The sequence below is a fragment of the Lagopus muta genome, chromosome 5 (genome assembly GCF_023343835.1).
Source record: "Lagopus muta isolate bLagMut1 chromosome 5, bLagMut1 primary, whole genome shotgun sequence".
Taxonomy (NCBI): Eukaryota; Metazoa; Chordata; class Aves; order Galliformes; family Phasianidae; genus Lagopus; species Lagopus muta.
The window spans coordinates 8651683-8678870 of record NC_064437.1 but is presented as its reverse complement, the minus strand read 5'-3'; the positions used below and the strand labels follow the sequence as shown (position 1 = coordinate 8678870).

Genomic DNA, 27188 nt, shown 5'->3' with positions numbered 1-27188 from the left:
AAATATGCTATATAAATCTGAAAAAGTTGTTACTTAAAAATTAATAGTATCTCCGTACCAGATTGTGCAGGCTCAGAAGGCTTCGAACACCCACATAGTTAATTTCAGAAGTTAAAAACTGTCATTACCCAATTTGCTCAGTTACTCTGAAATCCTATTTTGATCATAATGTGGAGAGTTTACAAAAGATTGATGAAGATATTAAACAGACGATGACAGTTCACTGCCTGTTTGTAACAGCAGTGGGCTTTTTGTTTCGAGAAAGATCATCTCGATGCCAGCAAAAGCAGCAAATCTGTGGTGGGTATGTGAACACCCAGGCTCCTACCAGGACAGGCTCCTTTGCTTTGCTGGGATGCCTGCACTGCTTCCTGCAGGACTCATTCTGCCACATCTCCTGATCTTAGCTGCTCTTTCAGCTTTCTGTTCTCCTAGCAAATACGTGGCAACCCCAGCCCTAGCCTTGTGCTGCTGCAGGAACATGTGCTTCTGCACCTTGAGTTGGTCATTTTGTTGCTATTGTAGCTTTTTTCACTGTTCTTGTAAGCTTGCAGTGCCATCTAGACTCTGAAAACTAGTCTTAGCCCAGCAGTAAAACGGCTCTGTTTTTTCAGTGTGCCCATAAGGAGCCAAGTGAGTGCAAGCTTAATAAGAAGTGCCAGTATTTGTCATCTTATTGATTTCTGGTGGTGTTTCTCTCCTTGCTGCCCACGATACACTGGGAATGGGTTTGGGGCCAGTCGGTTTTGGGTGAAGGCATGCACTGTGTCCTATTACACTGAGCTGTCGTTAGTTCTTAACTAATATTTTACAACACATTGAACTCAAACCAAACCGACCCACAGGAAAACAAGTTTGTTGCCCACACCCTTTGTTTTTCATTCCGTTTGCTCTCGGTGAAGCAGATTGTGCTGGATCATGCTTCCCTCCCCAGCTCTCCCATCACCCCTTGGCACACACCACATCAGCCCGAGGCTGCTGTAATCCCGACCAGCTGCTCTTGTCCCCGTGCACATGTAGGCCAGATGGAGCTGCCCGGCACTGGGACACCATCACGGCCTGGAAGCGTCGGCTCCTTCCCCTTCCCCCTTCCTACCTGCATGTGTGTGTTAGGTGGGAGTGACTGCAGACCTTCCAGTGAGCACAGTGCTCGTCTTCGCCTTCTGCTCAGCATAACACTTAAGGTACACGAGTAACTTTTTGGGGATTAGCCCATTGATGATGCTCACTTTTAACATGACTTTTTTATACTACACCTGAAGACCTTTCTGATGACCATGTAGCTTGCAGAACATTGCTTGTCCTGTATCCATTTGTTTTCCTGCCCATGTTTTAATGTTGTTTTTACTCAGAGAAATTGCTGCTGGCATATGCTTACTATGGGTAGTTTCTCTTTTGTGCTTGTATTAAGGACCTGAAAGAGCAAACCACTTAAGAATATGCCTGATACAAAGAGTGCACTCGCTGACATGAAGCTACTAATTCATCTTCTAAATTTCAAAGGTTTCTGCAGTCTGTAAATGATTCTGGCTTTCAGAAGGGCTTCTGTAAGTGGCTGCTTTTTTCTTTGAAGACACTGCAGAGCGCTGCTTACCAACTGTATGCCTACACATCATACGACAAAGCTGGGAAAAAAGATTCTTGTGCCAATTGAAAATCTAATGTTATTTTTTCTTCAGTGTATGAAGTCGCTGGCTCTTTCATTTTCATTGTATTTTTTTGATGAAGTGGTGGTTAGGGTGAATGTTAATACTTTCTTGCTTGAGCATCTTCTGTGAGTCTGTAGTCCTTTTATTACATGTAGCTCCTGTGGCGTTTTTTTCCCCCTCAGTGAATTTTACATTCAGCAGCAATAAACACAGTAAGTATGAAGATATTTTCTTCCTACTTATTATTCCTGAAAGTGTCATCAATATCATTTCTAACCCAGGTTTTTCATTGAGAAACGTTGGGTTTCTATAGGATTGTATATTGTATAAGGATTGTTACATCACACTGAGAGACTATATTGTGTATATATGATGTACTACCTATTTAAGAACAAGTATGAAAGTGTGCATCTTAAATTACTTCAAAAGGAGGTAAGATTCTGATCAAATCGTATTTCTTTGGCAAACTAATGCTCAAATGATCAAGAGCACAAAGCTCAATCATTTGCAGGTACAACTTGGGATTGAAGGTGTCTCTGCTCAGTGAGAAGTTCCTCTGTTGCAAATGTGACTGAATTTGTTTGCTCTCTCAAACAGGTGGCAGCCCTTTGGACAGCCCGAGAAACTTCTCTCCAAATGCTCCTGCTCATTTTTCCTTTGTTCCTGCCCGAAGGTAAGTCAGGATACATTCGCCTGGATTGGCAGACAAATAGGGTTTCTAAGCTTAAGTTTAGAAGTTGCCTACAGGTTACAAGTATTTTTTTTGTCATGGTTTTCTTTCTCTGATATTTGTAGTTCTATTTTATTCTCCTTTTGTTTAGGCCTTGGCAATACTGAGAATGTATTAGGTGCTTTTGAGACATAGAAATGATCAAAAGTGATAAAGCCGTAAATAGAGCCTGGGGAGGAGGCAGTGTTCTCCCAGGAGGATGACATATAGGCTGTGTGAGATAACAAGCCATTTAGTCACAATGCCTAAGTTGTGAATAGAATAACTCTGTCTCAGTGGTAATCCTAGCTCCTCTTCACTCTGAGTAACGGAGGTGCTTTGTATGTCTGCCCTTCTGTTCTGTCTGCACAAAGACACAGACATACCAAAATCAGGCATGCACTCTGCATTCATTCACTGCCTTCTGAGGGGCAGCAACTTTTTAGCTCTCTCTACTGTCTTGGGCATTGGTGTCAGGAATATGTTATTGCTCTGACAAGGAAGACAGCTGATAATTGAAATCACAAGTCTACAGGAACTGCTGAAAGAAGAACAGTGTTGAAAGACTTGAATGCAAAGCTATCATCTGTCCTGTAGTGAGTGCTAGACAAATGCTTGTTACACTGTAGATCAAACTGTTGAAAAGAAATCTGATACTATTAGTGATCAATTTAGTGTAAGGAGCAGGACAGGAAGAATAAAGACATCTGGGAGAAGCAGACAAATGGAGTATTGAATTTCGTATCTCATCAGGAAGGCAGAAATGGATCACAATGCAGAAAGTTAAATTTGGTTGAGAAAGAAAAAAGCAGCAACAAAAAAATAATAAAGGAGATCCCAAGCAAAATTTAGGCAGGGAAGCTGGGTTGCTTGATTCATGTGTGAGGAGGATATTTTTAATTTGCTAAACGCTTCAACTTCAGCTTCTCATCTGTGTTAGGGTGACCTGAAAACAGGAAAGGTGTGATCATTCTGAGAGGCAGCAAGTTTTCTGACAAAGAGAGATCAGCTTGAGGACTAGATGGGAAAAGGTTAGGTATCAAAACATCAAACGAGAGTGGAGGGTTGGGATTTGGAAACAGGCTGAGTTTAGAGAAGCTGGAGGCATACCTTTTATCTGGGCATTGGGTAAATCCTGGAGTGCTTTTTTTTCCAGTGAAGAGGCTTGCTAGAAGACCAGGTGTCCCTGAATACTGCTTGAAGTAGATTTTGATCTTAATATGATAGAGAAACTTTATAAAATCCTGTGAAATGTGATGAGCTGGATATGTATTTTCATATTCCCTTAGAGGGAAAAAATAAAGTTTTACCTGGTGGTAAAACAATTAAAATGGACTCATGCATCCATATCTATTTTTATAGAGGGATCTGAGCTTAATTTGAATGTATTTCATATGTTCTGTTGAAGTCAACTGGAACTTTACCAGTTTTCAGAATATCTGGATTTTGGATCACAGGAGGAAAGTTGCAGCTGAAACCATTGTCAAAGCTCAACATCAGCTGTTGGCTGTTCCAGCCACCTTAGCAGAATTGCTTTCCAAATTTCCAAACAGAAAATAAGTTTTAATACTAAAACTCAGAAATGTGTTCTTTCCTACTTTCCTTTCTTCTTTATTTTTAAAGAAATAGACAAACAAAAGTTAGGTCTGTCCTATTGTATGCTGTGGTTCATTTTACAGCATGCATGCTGCTCTGCATACTTTCTCAGTCACTGAAAAGAACACTTAAGCTCAGCTTGTTTTAGAAGTTTGTTTCTATTTTCTACTTGTATTACACCCTGAATAGCTATGCCAGCAGTACCACATGTATGTATTATATTATCAAGCAGAGTATCACAATAACATCTGTGGGAAGTATGGTGTTAAGTAATTCAAAATGTTGTTCACTGTTACCTCAGACAGATGGATATGTCACTGCACCCTTTTGTTCAGCCTTGTTTGGGTCTCAAGGGAGAGTTCATACCTGATTTTTTCCCATGGTCGTCACAGAAGCTACTTCTTGCTCTTTTCCTGCATTTTATATTTGATACAATTTCTTCATTTATTGTTCTGTTTGGACATTGTTTGTGATTTTCCTTCTTTGCTTATTGCCTTGTGATGAGTGGGTTCTTGGGTTGGAGTAGGGAGCACATTCAAATAAGTTCAAATAAGTAAAACCAAATTCACTACAATAGACTGCAAGATTGTCCTTAATTTGACTAGTGCTTAATCAAAAATCTCTCACTAGGTGCCATTTCAATGGCTACTTCACACCCATGAAGTCAGTGTGTTCCGAAATTCTCTTGTATGAGTAAGAAAACGTGGTAATTTTGTCTGTATTCAGTAAAAATGATGGTAGTGGAATATCAGTAACACAGAGCACGAAGGTTTGTTGTTGTTTTTCCCCTCAAATGACATGTATGTCTTTGACTTCTCTGTCCCTCATTACCACTGTATGATTTCTTCCGTACAGCCATGGACACAGAGCAGACAGGTAATGCATCGTACTGCTGTTGTGTGTGTGTATGAACCATGCTTCTGTGCAGCCAGGCACCAGCCTGTGTCCCTAACAAGTTCACGCTATGAAAACCCCATTTAGGCATTCAGCTTTTGATTACCAAAGAATAAAAGTTTGCATTTTGACCTAAAATGTTAAAGCGGCAGTGCTTTGTGAGAAGATGCTTTGTTCTTCTAACACCTCATTTTGAAATTCATCTGTGCTCATGAAATAGCATTGTAACTGCCATAAAAAAACCCTCCTAATTAATTTAACAAAATGACATTTAAAAGGCAAAACTCATTGCTTCCATGTCCTAGTTAAGTTTATTTTGCAATAAAAGACCTAAACATTACTTTCCAAGTATCTTTTCCTGAAGGAATATTGCATGAAGTCTCTCTGAAAATAAATTTTTATTAACAGAGCACTGAAGCAACTTTGAAATGCTTTGCATAAATGAGAGAGCAAATTTCTATTAAAGTCTTGGTTCCCACTGCCTTCAATTTGGAAGTTTTCTTTCCTGTCTCACCTCTTTCTGTTAGATGTAGAGCTGATACCTGCTGTCCTGATGGCTTGGCATATTTCTTGCCTAGATTGCATCAGTAGAAAATAGCCCAAGCATAAGGAGGTATCCTGTAACTTTCTAATGAAGAAGAATTTGTTTTAACGTTGTCAAAATGAAAATACTAAAGTTATTTCAATGCCCAATTTAAGCTAATCACTAGAAGAAGAGTTAGGCTTTCCTTTTGCAAAAAATGGAGTTATTCATTCCTATCTACTCTTTGGGAAGATAGGAAGATATTCTCCTTCTTTGGGGCTGAGGGTCCAAACTGAGATCAAATCATTGGCCTGCAGGTCCCACCAGCACCCATGTGCTCTAGGGGAAGCTGAATGATGATCTCTGCAGCTGACTCGTGGTGCCCATTTGCTGCCACACGGCACAGTGACTTTGCACTGCTGACACTGATGGTTTCTCAGGGTTAAGAGAAGAATTTCTCCTGGCCTTTTCCATATTTGTCTTGCCAAGGAGAACTTGTGACTTGTGGCTAAATGGGGTTTAGCTATAATGTATGCATGTATAGAAGTCTGCATTACAGCTTGAGTATTTTTATGCATGAAGCATGAATCCTTTTAAAAACTCTCTTGATATAATACTACTTCTTCAGTAATATGGAACAGCGGGTTTATTTCCCTCTTGTTCTAAAGTAGATGGCAAAGTACCTGAAAATAAACAGATCTTTATGTCTGGGTGTGCACTGAAGTTTTCTCTGTAGATTGAGGCATTGTATATTCGTAGCGGGATGAGAAATATTGCTGCAGAGACAGCAATTGAGCTTTTATAAGCAGTATTTCAGATCCATAAGAGGCATCTTATTTTACAGTGTGCCTGCAGAAATGCACTGTATCAATGTGCATCCAAAACCACAAAGTCTTTCCAAAGTCAGTTAGAATGAGGAACTGCTCTAATTCAGTTTCCCTTTATGAGCAGCTACTGATTGTCTGCCATAGCAAAGCAAACGAGTGAGCTGAAACTGATGTGAGGGAGACTTCTTTAGCACTTATCCCAAAATGCAACAAGACACACTTGTAATTACAGGAATCAAAATGCCTTCAAGAGTGAGATGAAATTAGAGGCAGAAAAGGCACAGTGAGCTGGGATGAATTGAGTTTGGGTTCCAAGCTCACTGAGGTGGGTTTTAGTGGGAGAAGAGGGTTTCAAGAAGGGCAGTTCTGATTATTCTCCAAGAAGAGCCATCTTTAGTTCTGACATTGGTAAGGACAAAAACTGTCTGACAGTATTTTCAGGGTATTTTGTCTATTTTCCATGGGAACCGCGTTTATTGGCTATGACAAAGTAAGCAAACAAGACTACTTTCACTAAGCTCATGATTTAAAACATTTTTTCCCCCCCAACTTTCAGCATTAGTTGAAAGACGAGGAACTGTATAACAGCTTTAGGCAAGACGGCCTTTTTCAAATAAGTCCGTTTTATTTGTTCATTCCTGGGACGCCAATTTTTGCACAGCTGGCAGTATTTAAAAAGCAACTACTTAATGTAATGCAGGAATCTGATGCCCATTTGCTTTATCTTTTCCAAGGTCACTTATTTGTTTCTCTTGAAACGTACCTTTGCTGTTTTTTCACAAAGATACCTGGTCTACTTGAACAACTCAAGACTTTAGAAAACCCGTACGGTTAAGAGATTTGGGGGTAGATGTTTATTTCCTCCAAGTGTTGACCATAGTACATCTATCACAGTAATTTCCTTTGCTTCTTTCCTCAGAACGGATGGACGCCGCTGGTCCTTGGCCTCCCTTCCCTCATCAGGATATGGAACAAACACTCCCAGTTCAACAGTTTCAGTAAGTGACCCAGACTTCTCCAAGCAATTCGGATTGTACAAACACACCCTAACAAATCTGCTTCTGAGTCTTTACTAAAATATCTGATCTTCCTTCATTTTTTTTGCTAACATTATTAAATATACTAATTATTTTTTAAAAATTGTTTTAGTTATTGGTTCCACTGCTTCTTCCTCCATTTCCCAGCTCCTTTCATCTTGCACTTTGCCTTTACTACTGGTGAAATCCCAGTGTAGCACTTGGCTTGACTGCTCGGTTGAGAGGCACAGTGTGTCAGAAATGGCAGGGCTCTGAGACAGCGCGTAATTGCCAGCAAGACCTCAGCTCTTTTTAACTGGGAAATAATCTGCTTTCATGTGCTTAGTGTTAAAATCTGCTAGCAGAAGGAAAAACTGATAATCCACATCTGTTAACTCCACTTCAATAATTTGAGTCTCCTAATGTAGCTTTTAATTTCTTACTTATCGTTAGAAAGGTTGTCTGCAGTTTGCTTGAATTCTTCTGTACTTTCAAAAGGCTGATATGTCGTTAACATCAGTAAGGCACCAACACCACTTTAACCCTTATAGCTCTCAGATACTTCATACAATTAATCTTATTCTTTAGTATGTGAATATAAATTGTGTTTATCTACCTGACAATCTGACAATGCCCTGCATAGAAAGACTGGAAATGCTAAGTCTACCTTGAGTTAACATGCTTTTGTGTATGTGTTAATGGTGAGTACCTTAACAGCGTGGTCACGTATCATTCCTTCTTTCTATAATACTTACACTGATTGCTTTGTTTTATATGTACTGTTTAGAATGTGTTCCTAGTAATTGTAATACTTGTGTTAGCTAGGACTCAGTACTCCATGAATATTAATCTTACTAAGTAATTAATCTTAATGAGTAATAATCTTACTCTGAGTGCAGTATCATTATTTTCTTTCTGAAATGTTCTAGTAAGTTCATCCATAAACCCTCTCAAGTACAAATTGATCTTCATAAGTCCTTGGAACACGAGTGTTAAATTCATTCCATATATTAGGAGAAGAGATTGGGGTCAAAATTTTCCTTTTAGCTATGAGTTAACATTATTAAAACTTGATTTTTTGTCATTAATATCATCTGATTGCTTGAGACACGTTCAGACACATTCCTGCAGACTCTAGTTTGCACTACTTCTACACTTTGTTATCTTTAGTCCTTCAGGACTTTTACAATTTTTTTTTATTTTTTATTTTATTTTTTTATCTTTTCCTCTCCTTAGAAGGAGACTAGACTTGATTTTGCTTTCCCAATGGACAAGAAGTGTGTGTGCAGGTATATAGAGAGGAGCACAGAGAAATGTGGAAAAAGATGGTCCTGGTTTCATTGCCAAGCAGAACAAAATACTATTTTGTATTAATGTACCAGAAGGCAGCTTTTAAAAAGGAGCTTTGCTTTTGCTTCTGTTGTCTTAAAATAAACCTTTATCACTACAAGCCCTCGCTGTGCCCTCTTCAGCAGACAGGTGACAGTTTATTGGAGCGTGGAACATATGTAGTTACTTTATGTAGTGGTGGCATAAATAGTCAGATCATTGATAATCACTGAGAACGCTTCCAGGATGCATGTGAAGTTGGACCAAACTGTCTGCAGTGTCTTAAGTCCTTATTTTCTGGTGTGATAAGCAGTTTTCCCAAGAAATTATAGTTTGACCAGCCTTGGGGTAGTTATTCATGGAGAGAGCAAAAGTAGCAAGATAAATCTGTGGTTGTGTCAGTATTTGTTTTGAAAAAGGAACATGAAAGCTACTTTTAGAATGTTACCAGTTGTCTGACACAGGGAAGAAAGAATATTCCTGTCTTGCTATGTTCCCTGAAACAGCTAGATCATTTTGATTGAAACTTTTCCATAAAAGAGAGATAGATATGTCACGTAGAAAGCATCAGTCTAAATAGTGTAAGTATCGTAGCTGTAAGCAATGGAAGACAGAATGGTACAGTGCAAAGCAAGTGGGGATCGTCATGTGTAGATCTGAGTTCACCGTCCTGCAGGAAATAGATTGAAACCTTTACTTCCAATTTTTTTTTTCTTTTTTCTATGTAGCTGAGTCTTTCTTCTCTTGTCTTCCTTCTGATCCAGTTTTACAATCCCAGAAAGACATTGAAACATGATGTTTAGTAAGTACTGAAGCAGTCTTGGAGCCATTAAACTTAGTACCACGTTTCTAAGGCAATCCTCCTTACTACTCATCAGCGACAACACTATTGTCATAGTATTTTGTAGATTAGAATTAATTTGAACTGATCTGAATAACACCTCTGGAGTTGATAAGCAGCATTATGCCTGTGTAGAATTTAAAACTGAAGTAAGAAGATTTTAAGAGGTTTGTCAGAAGAGCACGACAAATTAATCCCATGGATAAAGACATAACAGAATGGTGTGCTTCCATTTGGTGTGATCAGTCCTGTAGATTGTATTTTCAAGCAAGAGAGAAGGATGGCAGCAGACCTTCCTTCTGGTGTGCATATCAGTAGGAAATGAAATATCAAGAAGAAAAATGTCACTGTGTTCTGCTGGGCCTGAGTTTCTGCATAGCTCAGAGCTGTCATATATCTCTATGATCATAGATCTGCTTTCTACCAAGCAACAAATTGAACAAACTGAGGCAATTACCTGTTCTAAGGTCAATGAAAACCTGTCGATTCTGCTTGAATTTTTGATTCCAGTTAATGGACAACACTTAATAAACCCCATTATATTTATCTTTTTCATAACAGTAGTGAAGACTTCATCAGACCAACACTGAAAGAGCTGGAGAAGATCTTTCAAGTTACATGGGTAGAATAGTCAGCTGAATGGGCCAATGCACAATTATTTTTAAGCATCTAACTTGCTATTCATTTTCTAGATGCAGAGTTTGTGTGCAGTACTGTGTAATTAGTTTGATTTTTTAAAATAATTTATTTATTGAAGAGTTGAACAATTCTGCATCTGTAATTAAGACACCAGGGGAATGCTTGTGTTAAGCTGCTGCAAGTATTGAGTACAGTGCTATGATTACTTAAAAATCAATATTTCAGAAGTGTTTCACTTTGTGCTTTTTTACTGAGAAAGCTGCATGCCCTAAGGCTGCTAGAAAGGCAGAGGAAAGTTCATTTCTCATCATGGTCTTTATCTCCAGAGCTGTCCTTAGTTATTCTCTGGAACTACAAACTTTATGATCTGTTTTCTTTTAAAGAGAGGAAGGAATTTGGAGTGCCCTCCATGAGCTCACTACCACAGCTTTGCCAGTGGCTTTGCAGTTAGGATACATGTTTTCTTCTGGAATTTCAGTTTTGATTTTTCTTTTCTAACTCCAGTAACTTGATATGTGCAAGTTTTTTAATGTAGCAGTTTTAGTTTAATTTTGTTTTGAATAAGAGATGCATTTCTAGTGCCAGAGCTCGAGTACCTGTTAATGCAGCACTTCATAAGCCTGTGCTTTTAGTCTTCCTGCCCTTTTGCAGACTTGGTGTTCTTCATCATGAATGACAAACACCTTTAGTTTGAAAAGAGTTGCTGTTTTTGCATAAGCAGATGCTTCTTACTCTTTGTATGCTGTAAGACAGGTGATCAAAGAAGGCTCCTGAAGTCAAAGAATGTTTGCATCATTCTGTAATGAAGAGAATCTTTCCTGTGTTTGGCATAAGCAGTGTGCAGAGCAGAATAGCTGTGAGGAGAGGGGCTGTCAGATACTCAGACTCTGCTGTGACTTCAACGTAGACCAGGGCAGTGTAAGCTTTTACACCATCTGCATAGTTGTCTCTAGATGGACATGGCTGGATGGGACTTCCTAACGTGATCTGTGCACCTAGGCTGCCTGAAGGAAGACGTGGGAATTGATGGTTCCCTGTTCCAGCCATCCTTGATGATTTCATTCACACCCTAAAACTTTCAGATGGATTCTTTTCTCTGCAATGTGTTGGGCACTGCATAGTTTCTTTGTTATCAAAGGAAAAGAACTTCAGGTTTGGAAGTGCTCACGTTCAGTTCTTCATCTATTGGTTCTGCAGCAGTCTGCTTAGTTTTTCTTCAGTTCAAGAGTCGCTGTTTCTCTCTTGGCAAATTTGGATGCACCTAATTTAAGTGATCTCAGAATATTTTCTTTATCAGCGTTATAGGCATGCTGAAGTCAGTGAGCAGCCTTGGTAGCATTTGGCTTTCACTGCTCAGCCATATTTGTTAGCTTTCTATTTCCAGAACCACTGTCTAGAACAGCATGCTAGGTGAGTTAAAACTTTGGTCATATGCATCAGATCGTGTGTTAGTCCTTAAAACACATTCTTCTGGTGCTAGGATGCTCTGCTTTCCTGTTGGGGTGAGGGCCAACGTAGCAAAAGGAGAACATCTTCCACCAGAAATGTGTGCACAATTAAATTTCATCAGATCAGTAAGGAGTCTCAGAACTTAGGTTAGTGTTGTATTTTCCATAAGCCCCACTGGTGTTACTCAGTGCTGCTCTGGCACTTCAGAGGTTTTTATAATCTGTCCTTACGTAATACGTTTCCTTATTTTTGTAAATGGAAAGGATGTTGAAACAAATCACACAAGAAGAAGTGCAGCCCTTCGTTGCCTACAGCTTTTTCCCCTCATCCAACATTTGATGTTACCAACACTTTTTTTTCTGAGTTCGAGTTCATACAGGTTCAAGAATTAAATCTGTTTCACATCTATCCTTATCACAAGACATGTCATATAAGTTTATTAACTTATTTAAACACAGATGAACTGCTTTAGTGTTTGTAACAGGAAACTATTAATCCTACAGCTCTGCAAAGTCAGCTACTTCCATTTTATTATTTCCTACTTGGCTAGAAAGGAAGTGTGATGGGTAAAGAAAGGGAGAAATTAAATGGAGATTATGGAGAAGTAAAAGACAGGCTACTTAATGCAGCAATTTCCAAGGAGAGCCAGTGATCAGTGAAAACTCTTGCGTCTACACAGCTCCATAGCATTCTGCATGCCAGTGAAACTCCTGAGCTAAGAGAGCATGAGGGAAAAGGAAAGTTGCTCACCACTCCAGGAACCTCCTTGTCCTTTCCAGGGTAGCACTGGTGTTAATGTGCATTCCTTTCTGTCTCCTAACAGTAATTACCTTCACAACGGTTCCAGAATCATATGTATTCCTTTCCTAGCCTGTTCCCAAAGTTGTCCTGGTCTCACCAGCTCTGTCATTGTACAGAAGGTTTGGCTTAGCCTACTGAGAATGTTAAAAAGAGGCACCTGGTCTGATAAGTAGCTTTCTTTTCCGCTGGAGTGTGCAGTGTCTGGCAGAATCCGTTCCTCTTCCATTCATTAGCTGACCCTATGCATGCGTTTAGTGCATTTCTTTTCTGTATTTTTTTCTGTACTCAGTCATCATGCTCATCTCAGGAGAAGCTGCACCAGCTGCCCTTTCAGCCCACGGCAGACGAACTTCATTTCCTGACAAAGCATTTCAGTACTGAGAGCATCACTGATGAGGAAGGGCGTCACTCTCCAGCCCTGCGGCCTCGATCACGCAGTCTCAGGTGAGTTCAGGTGGTGTTTATTGCATTTTTAAAATGTTGGGCACAAGTATTGCATTTCACATGTGTGTTTTCAGTTCTAAGAACAGTAAGAGAAAGCTGTTTCTTTCTTTGTTGTTGTTGCATGGTTTTGAAATTAATGAGCTTATACCCCACCTCGCCTAATCAGGAAATAATAATTTTTATTATTTGTTTTAACATTTGACACTGAAGTTTTGAGTTGTGACATGCTTTGCATAGTCTGCTTTTGTATCTCCATCGTAACTAGGAAAATGTGATCCAAAAGCATCTCAGAGTAACCCTAGAGGATGTAGATTTCCTTTAGTGAAGTTTCTTCTCAATTTCTGCTGCAGTCATATAGGGAAGCCATTACAGTCACCCTTAATAACTTTTCCAGCAGAGCTTCTAAAGTGGAATGAAAACTAGAGTAGATGAAGTCAAAACCTTAAATAGAATTGCACCCACGAGCAATTTTATAATAGCACAGAAAACTGCATTAGCAGTTGGGTAATTTTTACTGTTGCTTCAGAGAATCAGCTCTTCAGGAGACAGCTATCCAGGGGTTGTTTCCTTCTGTAGTTGATTTTTTTTTTCCCCCCATACTTAAAAATAGAAGCAACTAAGACTTGATCTTTCACAGAATTACAGAATGATAGAAGTTGGAAAGGACTTCTGGAGGTCCTCTTGTCCAAACCTCTGCTCAAGCAGATTGCCTTGGGACCACGTCCAGACAGGTCTTGAATTTTCCACAGACTCTCTGGGCAGTCTTTCTTGCAGCTCTCTAACAATCTTAAAAAAATACAAAAACAAATTCACCAACATTTTATATCATAGCAAAAGCCTTGAGTTTCGCTATGAATTTACTGCTGGACCAAGTGAATGAAAGTTGAGAGACACATATCTTCTACAGCGTCTGCATAACCTTTTGTTATGAAACAAGAAGGATTCATGCAAGCAGGGGATGAAGAGGTGAAATCTCCCTCATGTTGTTCATCTGAGGGTATCAGAGGTAATACTGCTTTTAAATCATTGTCAGCTGGAAATGCTGAATCACTGTGCCCCAGCTCAGGACGTCGACTGGAGTTTGTAGTAGAAGGAAGTGAAATAGGTAAAGTTAACAAGAAAATGTGTGGTGAATATCATGTTATGGCAGAAGGGACAGTTAATGATTATTTGTAATTATTTGTATGTTCTAAACCACAGTGCAGGCTGCATGATAATTGCATACGGAACTGCTAAGTGTAGTTACTCAGCTATCTACAAGAGCTGGTAAGTCCTGTAGGTAGCAGCACACTTAGTCTCTACCAAATGCCATGTAGTAAGAGATTAGTGATGTGATTTGGACTAACTGTTCAAGCCTCTTTGAATGATAGTCCTACTTCAGTCCTGTTGCTGTCACTCCTAACACCAGCTGTCGCTGCCCAGTGTAGCTGTAGCAGTACTAATTTGTTGTAGGTAGGACAGTTACTGTAGGTAGACAACCATCACTAAAGTAATTATTGTCCTTTCTAACACGGACATACCGCTGTCGGCATCAAGAAGCACAAAACACTATTCTTGATGCCAGGAAGATGTAAATAAAATAAAGACCCAAATTCTGTTTTTTCTTGTTAATATGAATTACAAGTTTGCTGTGAATTTGATCTCTGTAAGCCCATTTAAAAGCAGAGTTATCATATCATAGCCTTATGATCTGTGACAAGACTAGATTAATCCAGTGTGTCATGACTGTGTGCTCAATATTCATTTCTGAAATACTTTCTCTAGCTCTCTGGTTTTCGGTGTGATAGTAGCCAGCCTGATTGGTATTCCAAATCTTAGAGCAAAGCAACATTTTTTTTTAAACTTACTGTTTCTGATTTGGTTTTCATTTTGCTTATGGCTAGCACTGTTAAGCTGTGTGGCTCTAAAGCACCCTTACTGCTAACAAACATCCCTCCTGGCCCTCACTCCTCGAGAAAACTGCTCCAATTGTTTGTATTGATGTATCAGTGTTTGTAGGAGTTAGCACTCTGTTTGGCAGGGGGTAGCACATCCTTGTAAACAACAAGTGTTGACATATGTGAAGACCAGACCCTATGCAGTGCACAGCTTGCTTATTTGTTTGCCCACATAAGAATTTGCTCACTTGCTGAGAGGACATTTTTACTTAATTAAAAAATTAAAAAATAAAATCTGAGCAGTTACTGTGTTGAAAGTCAGGCAGGAAATCCCTACAAATGTAATGTTTTAAAAGGTACTTTATGGTTCTGTTTGATCAGCTTTAATGAAAAGGTGATGAACAAAATACATCAGATGGGCAGTCGTATCTTTGTAATTAAAAGATGGCCTGATGTTTATTACTGATTGTTAACATTTATTCAGTATACCCTTAATGACTTTGATATGCAGGGGAAGGAGGTGGCCTGTCACTGCAGTGGGGTTCAAAAGAGTGATGTTTGTAGAGCTGGTCACTGAAGGCAGGTGTTCTCCCATCTGTCTGCAAGTGATTCAGACTCACCTGTAAAATGAAAGGCTGAATCTTCACGTGATGCATCCTTTTCTGTGCTTTAGTAGAAGAGTGTATTTCTTTATTGTCCAGACAGGTACTTCTTAACTACCATCTCTCAACTGTTTTGTTTTTATGTAATGTGACCTTCAAATCCTTCAAGTTACTGATTACAGAGAGCTGCCTGGGCTGCAATCACTTCTCTTGCAACAGTCCTGGGCTTTACCCAAAGGAGGTCTTCTCTGCCAGGTGTAAAAATGCATGGAGAGCATGTATTCTCATGCAAAACCTGAGCTGCTGCCCTCCATCATTCCCTGGTTTTCTTCTCTTGTCATCCTTCAGCTGACGAGTGGAAGATGCTGGAGATAACAGTAGGGCTAACTAGCAGTGGCTTCTTCAACAGCTGCCATTGTGCATGTGCTCTGCCCACCAGTCTTCCCAGTTTTCTTGATCTCTTTGCATATTACAGGAAAAGATTGTCTAGATAGAAAGCATTGAAGATTGCAGCAGTGAATCTTTATATTGCTGAAGTAGATGAGATCATCCTCAGTCAAGCGTGCTGCTTCATCAGTTTGCTGAGCAGTGCTGCTTTAATACAGTCCTCTACTGTGACTTCCCAGGTGCTAGACCCTGCCACTAAGAATGTACAGAGGTAATTCCTAGAAAATGCCTGTTATCAGAAGAAATTGATCATGAAAAGCATCCAAGATGGGACCAAAGATTAGATAGCGCACAATAGTGGCCCACGCAGTCCAATTTTATCTCAAAAATTGATCCTGCTCTGCTAAGCTCAGTTTTCTTTTAGCCATTGGCTTGTCCAGAAACAGAACTAGGCCCAAGGTGTGATTGCTGTGGTCCATGTGTAGTGCTGGATCTGGTGTTTCTGCATTACCTTCTCTTTATCAGTGGGAGCTTTCTGACACCCAGTAATGATGTGATTTCTACGAGGCCGAGTATTTAGAAAATGAATTTTTGAGGAGGAGGAAGGCCAGCACTCTGCTCACCTTCAGGACATGTATGGTTTGTATTTTATGTAACCATAGCTCTATAGTTTTAAAATTTGTTCTTTTCTGTGTCTGGAAGTGACACAGAGCATTTAAATTCTCTGCATTTTTCTAATTACAGCTGTCAAAGAGAAAAAAATGCAGATTCATAAACAGCTCAGTTACATGTAGTCACTGTTCAGCTAAATTTTTTTAAGGTTAAATTTATGAATATGCTACTCCTTGAAATAGCTGTCTGTGAGCTACAGTGTCAGATAAAGAGACCTGAGTTGTGACAAGCTAAAAACCTTTGTGGGAGAAAGATGTCGCTGAAAGTCTACAACATAATTTCATGAAGTGGAGGGAAGGGCAAGAAGAGAGCGGTTTTTCATTCTGCTGTTAAGCTTAAGGGGACAGGTATTATTCTTCTAATGTCTGCTCTGCTGAGATGAAAAACTCCCTGACAATAATCATTTCTTTGACCTGCCTGTCTGCACCAGGAAGAGAGAAGCAGCCTGCTTTTTGTCTTGAGATGTTATGCACATGCACAGTATGTGTCCTGTTTTACAGAAAATAATCTGTTCCTTTGTAAGGCTTGAAATGTTAGACTGTTTCTGTACCGTGTGTGAAATCTTGTGTGTGCTGTATAGATGTGCAGAGCTTTTGCATTTGAAAAGCTGTCATGCCTGCACAATATATCTGAACTTCTTTCTTTTCCTTACAAATTCTCTTCCATTCTCCGACAGTAGCATTCATTACTTGCCTGGTCCTGGCTTCTTTTTCTCCTGGTTGTACCTCCACAATGCTGTAGAATAACCAGCAGTGCCTGGCAGCCAGCCTTGGTTAGTCACTTACCCATAGAGTCATTTCTGTAGTTTCTTGGCTCAAGCTCAACATGAGGCAGTGTATAGATATACTGCAGTCTTGCTGTAGTCAGCTAGACATTTAGTTTGACATGTTATATTGGGAGAATTTCATTTAGAATGAGAGTTTGAAGCTTCCTCCTGGCTTTTATCCTCAATTGCTTAAGTGTTCACCATTCCAGGTGGGCTAGTGGGAAAAATGGGTGGTAGATGGATGGTTGGACTGCATGATCTTGGAGATCTCTTCCAACCTTGCTGATTCTATGATTTTATGAAAAAGTTGTATTAATCAGCTGCCAAAAATGAGAGAGAAATCTGCCAGTACCCAAGGAAGCTAAGGAGATTTCAGTTTTTACTTTCTGCATATCAGTAGACTCTTGTGCAAAGAAAATAAGAATTACAGTGTTTTAGAGTTGTAAGAAACAGCCCCGTAGTTCCTCTTACCACTGTGGCCACTCTTAAGGAAATGCTACAACTGCTGCCAAGAAGCATGATGTCCACAGAGCACTTAAATTCCTATATTCATATGAATAAAATGTCTTGAAAACAAGGAAAAAAAAAAAAAAAAAGTCATGTATTGTAGCTGTAGGACAGCAAATAGTTCAGCATGCACAGATTTTAGTAGTACTGCTTCAGCATTGAGATGGCATATGTATGCGCCTACATATTTCTGTAGTATCAAAGGATTTATATGTCCTTGTAATGTATACCTCACTCAAATCACACAGAAACAGTTCATTACATAAAAATAAATTCTTCCTGGAATGTGTTCACCAAAATGTTTTGCTCCAGATGAACTTCCAGGAGACATGTGTGTGTTTTTGCTGGTGTGTTTGAGCTTAGAGAAAGAAGAATAAATGTGTTGGGCTAGATGTGTGGGGAAATTTGCTTCCAAATAAGGTGTGTATATATATATATATATATATATATATATATATATATATATATATATATATATATATATAATATATGTATGTATGTATGTACGTATAAACTACTTTTTAAAAGCTCTTACCCTTTATTATCTTGCATAGTCTCTATGAATGTAAACGTAGGCTTCTTCAGAAAGAAAATGTTTCTTTATAAAAAACAGCTATCTACGAAGCTAAGACGTGCCTTCTCTTAAAAGTATATATTAATGAGTAACATTTGAGCACCCACATCGAGTTTTCTCTTGTAGCATACGTGTTAGTGAGGTATTTAGGCCAAACTGCATTTTCTCAAGCTGAGGAATGAAACTTAATGAACCCAAGGCACAACGTAATTCATGGAATTCCAGCACCGGGCATGAAACGAGATTTGTATTGCTATATTCTGTGAACCAGTGAGTTAAATTTTCTCTGAATTGTAAATATCTATTCCCGAAAGAATGTTTTTCCTCTAAATAGGTTAGCAGCAAGGTAGGAACTGTAATGCATTCAGAATTTAAAATGCATTTATTCCATGTAGGGAGATTCATCGTTCACGAGTTTATAATGTTTGAACTGATTCAGATAGTCTTGTTGTTGGGTGCTTTTACGTAGAGAAAATATGTTTGGCAGTATGCACGACTCTTAAAATCGTGAGGGCAGCAGTCATATAATATGCCAAATAACGGAATCCTTCTCTCATCCCAATTGCTAAAGCGACGTCACCAGGAAAACGCAGCGCTGCAGGCGATCCTGTGGCTGGGGATTATCTGCATTACCTCACTCGGCTGCCCTCAGCAGTGGGATGAGTCAGAGCGTTGCGTACCATCACGTGTGATGAAATGAGATGCAACTGTTCTTTAAGAAACACCCAAACAGTCATATAAAAACAGTGGGCCAAGATTCACCATCCTTTTATTTTTTTTTATGTGCCTTGGGAGTTGCTTGTTAACCTATGCATACATGCATATGCATCTGTTGTGTACTGTGCCTCAAGGGAGTGCAGTTTTCCTATAAGTGTTCTATTCCTATTGCATTGGTATTTATATGTGGGATTTAGCTGAATAGCACTGTTCATGCATCCCTGCTGCAGCAGACAAAGGACAGGAAAGGCATCTCAGGGTCCTTCTGCACTTCCTCTATGCCTTCCTGGCGCTGCAGACTGGAGATATCAGGGACTTCTGTGCAGCCCTGGTGCCATCGCCAAGAAGGCAATGAGACAGCAAGCAATGGCAGATGTGCCTGTAACATGTGTCCCACTCTGTCTGTGCCCATGTGTTAGGGCTTGTGTTCACTGCAAGGAGCTGATTGTCTGCCCCCCGCAGACAGGGTGAGCGATGTTTGTGATGCCTGTAAATGATGATGTATTTTCTTTTCTCCTCTAGCCCGGGTCGCTCGCCAATTTCCTTTGACAGTGAAATAATAATGATGAACCATGTGTACAAAGAAAGGTTTCCAAAGGTAAGGAATCACTTTTTGAATAATGCAGTCAATGAACTTGTGACAAAGCTGAGTTAATTTGTAATACTGTGACGGACCCCTTGTCTTACCTCTGATTTCTGAGCAGTGCAGTTTGGAAGCTGCTTTCCATAAATCTCTGTATTAATTCTGCAGTGGAAAAAAAAAATAGATGAAGTATATTCAGATAGAAAAGTATGAAAGGCTTTGTGTATTATGTATGTACTTTGTATTTACCGAATTTCTCATTTTGGCATTTTCATGTGAATTTTCTCACAATTGGCAAGATAAATGAGCATGGGAATGAGGAGAATGGCCATGCTGTGGCTACTCGATCCGTTTCACTTGTTTGAGGCCAGCATCTCCATGTATTATCATAGAGTCATTTGAGTTGGAAGGAACCTCTAAGGGCCATCCAGTCCAACTCCAGTGAACAGGACACCTACAGATCCATCAGATGCTCAGAGCCCCATCCAGCCTGACCCTGAATGTCTGCAAGGCATTCTCCAACCCGCTGGGCAAACTAACCCTCAGCTTCTGCTTTGAATTCTGACTCTGCTGGAAGAAGGATGCTTAGCTTACTTCTGTGCATACTTTAAACAAACTATTTTGGACAGTAATTTAAAAATACTTTGAGTAACATTCTCCCAACATTCTCTGTATAATAACATTAAGTTTGCTTTATACCAATCCAAACTTTTTGGTCTTGGTAGGCTTTACATTTACATATTGGAAAAGCATGTTTTCTTTTATAGTCATTCCAAATTACGCGAGAGATTTTGACAAAAGCAAAGCTTGCCACTGGGGCCTTTGGTACCAGAGAAGCAATGAAGTTAAACTTGAGTTTTCAGAAAAGCAAATTATTTCGGTACTGAAGTGATTGCAATGAAAATAAAACGGAGGGTTTTTTGCTTATTTCTTTTAAAGCTGAATATTGAAATCCATGGAATCAAGTTTTCAGAGTTAATGCCTCACTGAAATGAGTGCAGACATTCATCTATCCCAGAGCTGTCAATATGACCATTCCCTTTCTGCTTTACCAATAGTAAAAATAGATGTTGCTCTGGTGACAGAATATCGAGGCCTGAAGTGAAAGAGATGCTGTCTGTCTGTTGCTTGGGGCAATGATTTTCAGATTTCATGCTCTTGCCTACAATTTCTGAGAGCTGCCTTGTATCTCACATCCTTGTTTTGGAGACCTGGGAGGAAAGCAGCCTCAGAAGCAGGATATTTTTATAGTCATTTCCATTTTCAAGTAGCATGTCCTGATTAAATGTTGTTGTTTCTTCTTGTGAACGCAGCTTTTGCCTACAGAATAATATTTTTATTCAAAGCAAAACACCGTCATTGTATTTTGGACAGTTTTTTAAGCCTGGTGCGTTTTGGGATTGAGGATGTGACTGTAGAACCCTACTTGTCTATGTTTAGATTTCGGGATAGTCAGATTTTAAGAATAATTTGTTTATTCTGTACTCTTAGGCCACAGCGCAGATGGAAGAGCGGCTGGCGGAGTTTATTGCTTCCAATGCTCCAGAGAACGTGCTGCAATTAGCAGATGGGGTCCTAAGTTTCATCCACCATCAAGTTATTGAGCTGGCTAGAGACTGCCTGGATAAGTCACGTGAAGGTCTCATTACTTCTCGCTATTTCTATGAGCTGCAGGAAAACTTGGAGAAACTTCTCCAGGATGTAAGTGCTCTTGAGAAGTAGAATATGTTATGGTGATGGAAGCTGTAGACAATAAGGCAGAGCTTTGATTGCAGGAGAGAGGAAGGGCAGTGGGGAGGGGTGTCAGGAGACGTGGGGCGTTCCAAAGCGCTGTTGATGCACCATGGGCGGATTTAAGCAGGTCACTTCACCTGTGTACATCTTTGTACGAAGGCTAAATATGCATATGAGTAAGTCAAAGGCAGTCTTCACAATTTATGAAAATCGGGTTCATGCAGATGAAGGAAATTACTGAACTTTTCTTTCATGTACTTCAGGACTGTGAATGACTTATTAATTACAATAGTGCCTTCAAGGAGTGAAAGCACCACAGTTTGTAGTGTTGCTATAAATTTTTCATAAAAGATTTTCCTGAGTTGAACTTAATTCAGTTGTGAGTAATTTTTTTACTACTTCGATGTGTTTTGTGGTGTTCAAAGCATTTGAAAATACACAAGGGGGCACAATTTTAATGTGTGCTCAGTATGCTTCAGCTGCTCATTAAAATTGCTCTTTTCCTTTAAGATAAATTCTGAGGGATTTTTTGAAGTTAATATTATGCTGTAGCTGTTGTGAGCAGTCAGTGCTATTACTTATTGCAGGGTTTGGACCTCTGTTTGGGAACATCTTTCTAATTCTCTGCTTTGATTTAAGGAGATAGCGAGCTGCAAGTACAGGATTTGCAAAAATCACAGGTTCAGATATTGACTGTCACTGGGAGACCTAGAATCAGTTGTATGCTATAGAAATAAGATCAAGTAGAATCTCAAAAAAAACAAAAAAACAAAAAAACAACCCCAAAAGTCCTTCACTTGGTGGTCTGTGCAGTAGGATATATAGTTTTATGGTATATTTTTATAAAATGTGAAAGATTGAGAAGGTGGCTGCTTGATCAGTAAGGAAATGAGTAGTGGTAGCTCAGGAACTATCAGAAAGGCCCACAGATTTTCATAGAATTTTACTGTGAAATTCACACAGTAATTTCAAGCCACAGAAAGAACACTCCATTTAATAGGTTGCAGGTTGAGGCTACTTTATGTTGTGAAAATGTATCCGTAGCATAGAGTAATTGGATATGTAAATAATGAGCTGTTTAAATACACCAAGCCAGAAAGCTTTTAAGGTTTCTAGATCTTGGCTTTTGTAATAAAATGCCAACAAATCTCATTAGTTATGGCAAATGAGATACTTTCTCGTTTGGAGCGTGAAATACTGTCTTTTAGTCATTGCTATTGCTTATTGCATCACTGAAACGATCCTGAAGTAGAAAATGAAATAGCTTTTCTTTGCTTTGGGAAACATGAACTTGGATGCCATCCTTTACATTTAAAATAGTTACTGAAAAAAAAGAGGACGTCTGGTTATTTATATATTGTGTTGAAGAAATGTTTAGATGATGTACTAAGGGACCTGAAGTTTAGGGGGGAGGTATTGGTGATAGGTGGACGGCTGGACTGGATGATCTTGGATGGCTTTTCCAACCTTGTTGATTCTGTGATTCCATTAGCATGGGGAGTTGCTTAGGGGATGGAACAGGAGCTCAGGTTCCTTCGATGAAAAAGGTGATAGGAGTTGTTGTCTTGGTTGAAGTGCCTCCATGCCAAAGAACAAGGAACACTACCCAAAAGTTCCATGGCTTTATGGAGGCTCAGCCACTGGGAGGAGGGAATGAAGGACTGCAGGTATTTCTGTGCATTCAACAAAAGGAAAAGAGGAAGGTAGTGATATTACACTATGTTCAGTGATACTGCACACTGGAAAATTGATACTCTGATTGGAATTGCTTTCTTAATATAAGCCTAAGTGTAAATTTATTGTTTCTTGGCACTGCAGGTCTATTGTTTTGGTTTCCATCTGTATATTAGCTCAATTACAGCGTTGTGACTTGCATATCCCGGTTACTGGTCCCGTGAAACCCCAGGGGAGGATGGTGATTTTAATTTCATGCCCCAGTGGCTACAGTTAGTGACGGATGGGTCTTTCAGATAAGGGAATCGGTTTGTAAATTACCCCTCACTTCCTCCTGTACACGTGTCACTGGCAATGTGTGCAGGAATGGCATCAGCCTCTCCCACAGCCCCTCAGCTCCTCTCCCCTCCCCTCGAGAGGCGGGGGGGGACCCTGAAATGACACTGCCAACCTTCAGACAAGCGTGTCGTCATTGGGAGCTGCTAATGAGGTGTCCCGCATCACACCAAGACACATGGAGGCAGCAGCACTATATAACCCTGCCTGCTTTGGGGACACTGCTGGGACAGCTGCTAAACAAGACGTCTGTAGGGATGTCAGAGCTGTCCTGGGGGAGAAGGAAGCAAGAAGAGGCAGTGCTGCTGCGGATCTTGGACGAGCAGCGCTGTGCGGAGATGAAGGCTGAGTGGCTGTTCCAAGTTGTGTTTCATTTTTGCTATCCTCTACTCTGTTGTGGTGTTGTTTTTTTCCCTTTTCTTTCTTGTTTGGCAGTCATGGTCTGGCTTCTCATTTTCATCACAGACACCTGATTACATTAGTTACATTTTTAAATTATTTTGCCTAAGCTGGGGAAGATGAGAAAGAGAGAAAACAAAAGGACTTGATTAAAAAGAATAAGTTTGCTTCAGCACCATAAGCAGATGCCATAAATGTATATACATCTATTTTCATAATATGCAAGGGGGGAAAGGATATTCCAATTGCATGTCTCATGTTTCATATAATACAAAGTTGTTGATGTTTTATTTATTCATTCCAAAGCAGCTAACCCCTGGTGATCTGGAGTGGCTTTTCAGCTATGAAAGCATTAATTTCTTTATAGAATTCATATTGTAACTTACGAGTTTGGATATTGCATTAAGGGGCACTGAGTGAATACTAAGCACCTTCATTTTGGTTATTCTCTGTTTTATAATTAGAAAATATCGTTTAAAAAAAATCTCAATTTATTTCAGTGCTTTCAAAATATTTTTTTGTAAGACTCTTATTACCAGGAAGCATCTCTGATGCTGTTTTCAGATGATGAACTAGCAATTATGTGGTTTTTCTAGCTATGAATTTCTATCTCCCTGTGTTTTATTGTTCTTCCAGGTGATTTCATGTGTGTTTTGGCTTCTTAGCCATATATGTCTTTTTCTTAGGTGGTTTTAATGAACGATGCTAAACAAACCTTTTCATTTCTTGCTGCACGTTGATAAAATATCACTCCTATAAGCAGCTACTGGCTCATTGCCAGCATAAGAACATTGGTTAAGTTCTGGACTTTGGATTTGTGAGTGTGCTAAAGCCTGTTTTTTGACCTTGGAAAGAAAAACCTATACTTCATTTCAGAGGTTTTTTCATGTCCCTGGAACCATCTTTTGTCACCCTACAGTGAAATATTCTGTTATTTGTGTTTCAGGACTCCATATGTAGCCACAAAGGTTTTGAGCAAAAGAAGAGTTAATTGGGTTGCATGGGTATTGGTGCTCAAATTTGTCTTTGCTTTCTACTTTACCCATTTTAATGTATTTACTGTTGTAAAAAGGCATCTCCCTCCTTCCCTTGAAACTAAACACTGAGTTCATACTCAAGTCCCGCAAATCAAAAGGAGAGGACAGGAGTAAAATCTCTGAGTTAGGTTTCTGTATGTTCTTTGTTGGTGTGCTTCGTACACCACAGCATGCTGTACAGTGCTGGAGTTGTTAGGCAGGGTTTATGAAATGGAACTGAGAGAAAACAAAGTTCAGGTTTTCCGTGATGATGAACAGAAGTAGTTGGAATTCCAGCTGAATGCACAGCCTGAAAATAGGTGTAGCTGTTGGGCATTGTCTAGATTTCAGCATTGTGTGGAAGGTAAAATTGAAAAAGTCATTAATCCTGTTTTCATTACCAAAAAAAAAAAGACCACATCATATCAAATACAACTTAAAGGTGATATAATGCAAGTAAAGCCTTCGAAATAGCTCTTCCATGATAAAAGGAGTCAGTTGGAATGGGAAAGCTGTATGTAACTTGGCATCCTTGAGTGAGCTGAGATCATTGCCTGGCCTGACTCCGTCATGACTTTGCTGCCGAATTACAGCGACTGAGCTTTGCCATATATAAATGAGGAGTTCTCTGCTAGGACACAATGTGATGTGCTGCTCTCCACAGGCCCACGAGCGATCCGAGAGCTCCGAGGTTGCCTTTGTTACCCAACTGGTAAAGAAGCTGATGATCATCATAGCGCGACCAGCTCGGCTGCTGGAGTGCCTGGTGAGTCTGGGCCTTGGGAGAGACACCTGAGGAGATAAGGAACACAAGAGAAGGCTTTACATTCTCATGGAAATTAAATCGATTTTCCTTTTTTTGGGGGGGGGTAATTCGTTAACATTTCACTAAAAAATTTTGGAAGAATCTTCCTTCCTCATTGCTCCCAAATGATGAATGATGTGGTTTGTAGGGGCAGAACTACAGTAATTTTGTGATCTTGCAGCAGTGCTTTTGCACCCAAATGTTGTTGTAGATTTCCAACTATATCTATTGGTGCAGTAAAAGAGATCACACCTGCTCATAATCTTTGCTTTCCAAGTATACCAAACCTGAGCTGATAGGATAATCCACCATCTACCCTGTAACGGTATTTCTTATACAGAGGTTGAAATATTCTGCTGGTAGATTAGTAATTTTATTAACAATTCTATTAGTGATTTCTAATATTGGGACTGTTACAAAATGAGGTGAATGGGTTTATGGTTTGATTAGAAGTGATATTTGAAAGTAGGAGAGCTTCACATTGGCTTATCTCACCTGTCAGAGAGGGCAAAAGATACCTCAGCCCTCTTTAGACCTCTCATTAGGACATCTCAATGGCAAAGGTAAACTGGGGGTCCAGGTTAACACTTGCATTATGATGACCATATTATCTGATAGTTTGGTTTTCATTAACAATTCCTGCTGTCCTTGTCATGTTTTGAATGGCAGATACACAGCCAGCAGACTATAGATGTGCACTATTTTTGCAGAGCAGGATGAAATGCTTGCTGAGCCCAGAATTAGCTTTGAGTGTTTCTGAGGAATCCAGATAATGCAACCCACTCTCCCTCTCTCTCTCTCTCTCTCCTGTATAGCAATCTTGTAATTGTAAAGCTGAATCATGTGCCCCTCTTTCTGTCTGTCTCACCACCTTGCTTTAGGAGTTTGATCCTGAAGAGTTCTACCACTTGTTAGAAGCAGCAGAAGGCCATGCCAAGGAAGGACAAGGAATTAAGTGCGATATTCCTCGATACATTATCAGCCAGCTGGGACTCACCAGGGATCCCCTGGAGGGTGAGAGCTCCAATTCTGTACTCACCACACTACTGAGTTCTTTACTTATTCTTTACTTTACTAGTTCTTTACTTATGGTGTTAATAATGTCTGCCTGTATTATAGCTAAAAAAAATGATAGAAAATGGCTTTATGATGTAACTGTTTTCTCTGGGCTATTGGTCACTAAAATTAAACATATTATTTCTGTTCTGCCACTGCTGGAGTGCTACTGAGTTGGATTCAGTCATTTGTTCAGTTCATTTGTTGTCCTCTCTGGGAGAAGTTGAGGTTTTCCATGAGAAGCCAGGATTAGTGCAGATTTTTGAGTGGAACGTTTGTATTTCTACATCTTAAATAGCAGTGAAACCAAAAAGACTAGATTATATCCAACACGGTGCGTCACCAGAGTAGGAGGAAGAGTGCCTCGCTGGATTGTCTGATAACTGAATACTTCATGTGAGAATAGCAGCAATATCGATGCATGATTCAGTGGAGAGTTGATATATTCTGAATTTTCTAAAGTAGGTCTGTTATAAACATAACGTCAGTTAATTGGGAGTTCTCTTGGATATAAAAGTGTTTATTTCTGTTCCCAAAAGATATTTTCCCAGACAGTTCATGATAATTAACATGAATTTATATTCAGAGTAAGTCTAGTTTGTGATGGAGATGATTTATTTTACTCCTTCCAGCTTTAAGAAATGTTGGATATTGTGCTTCAACATTTCATACACTTCTAAGAAGCCATACAAATTTGCTTTTTACCTGTTACATCCAGGTTTGATCAGGTCTGTGAGATTACAGTGCTTTTCAGGTTCCTGTATGA

General features: G+C 39.6%; 1 protein-coding gene across 12 annotated transcripts in view; it reads left to right on the top strand.

The window, feature by feature from the left end:
• The window catches only part of MAST2 (microtubule associated serine/threonine kinase 2), a 163788-nt gene that overhangs the window by 108700 nt on the left and 27900 nt on the right, over positions 1 to 27188 (top strand). For 10 of the 12 annotated variants that reach the window (XM_048946857.1, XM_048946858.1, XM_048946855.1 and 7 more), the window contains 8 exons: positions 2247 to 2322; positions 4810 to 4830; positions 7118 to 7196; positions 12563 to 12717; positions 19342 to 19417; positions 20894 to 21103; positions 25226 to 25327; positions 26248 to 26380. In XM_048946857.1, coding sequence (XP_048802814.1) covers positions 2247 to 2322; positions 4810 to 4830; positions 7118 to 7196; positions 12563 to 12717; positions 19342 to 19417; positions 20894 to 21103; positions 25226 to 25327; positions 26248 to 26380 — 852 coding nt within the window. The remainder of the gene's footprint in view (positions 1 to 2246; positions 2323 to 4809; positions 4831 to 7117; positions 7197 to 12562; positions 12718 to 19341; positions 19418 to 20893; positions 21104 to 25225; positions 25328 to 26247; positions 26381 to 27188) is intronic. The other 2 variants (XM_048946856.1, XM_048946861.1) reach the window with 1 other exon arrangement.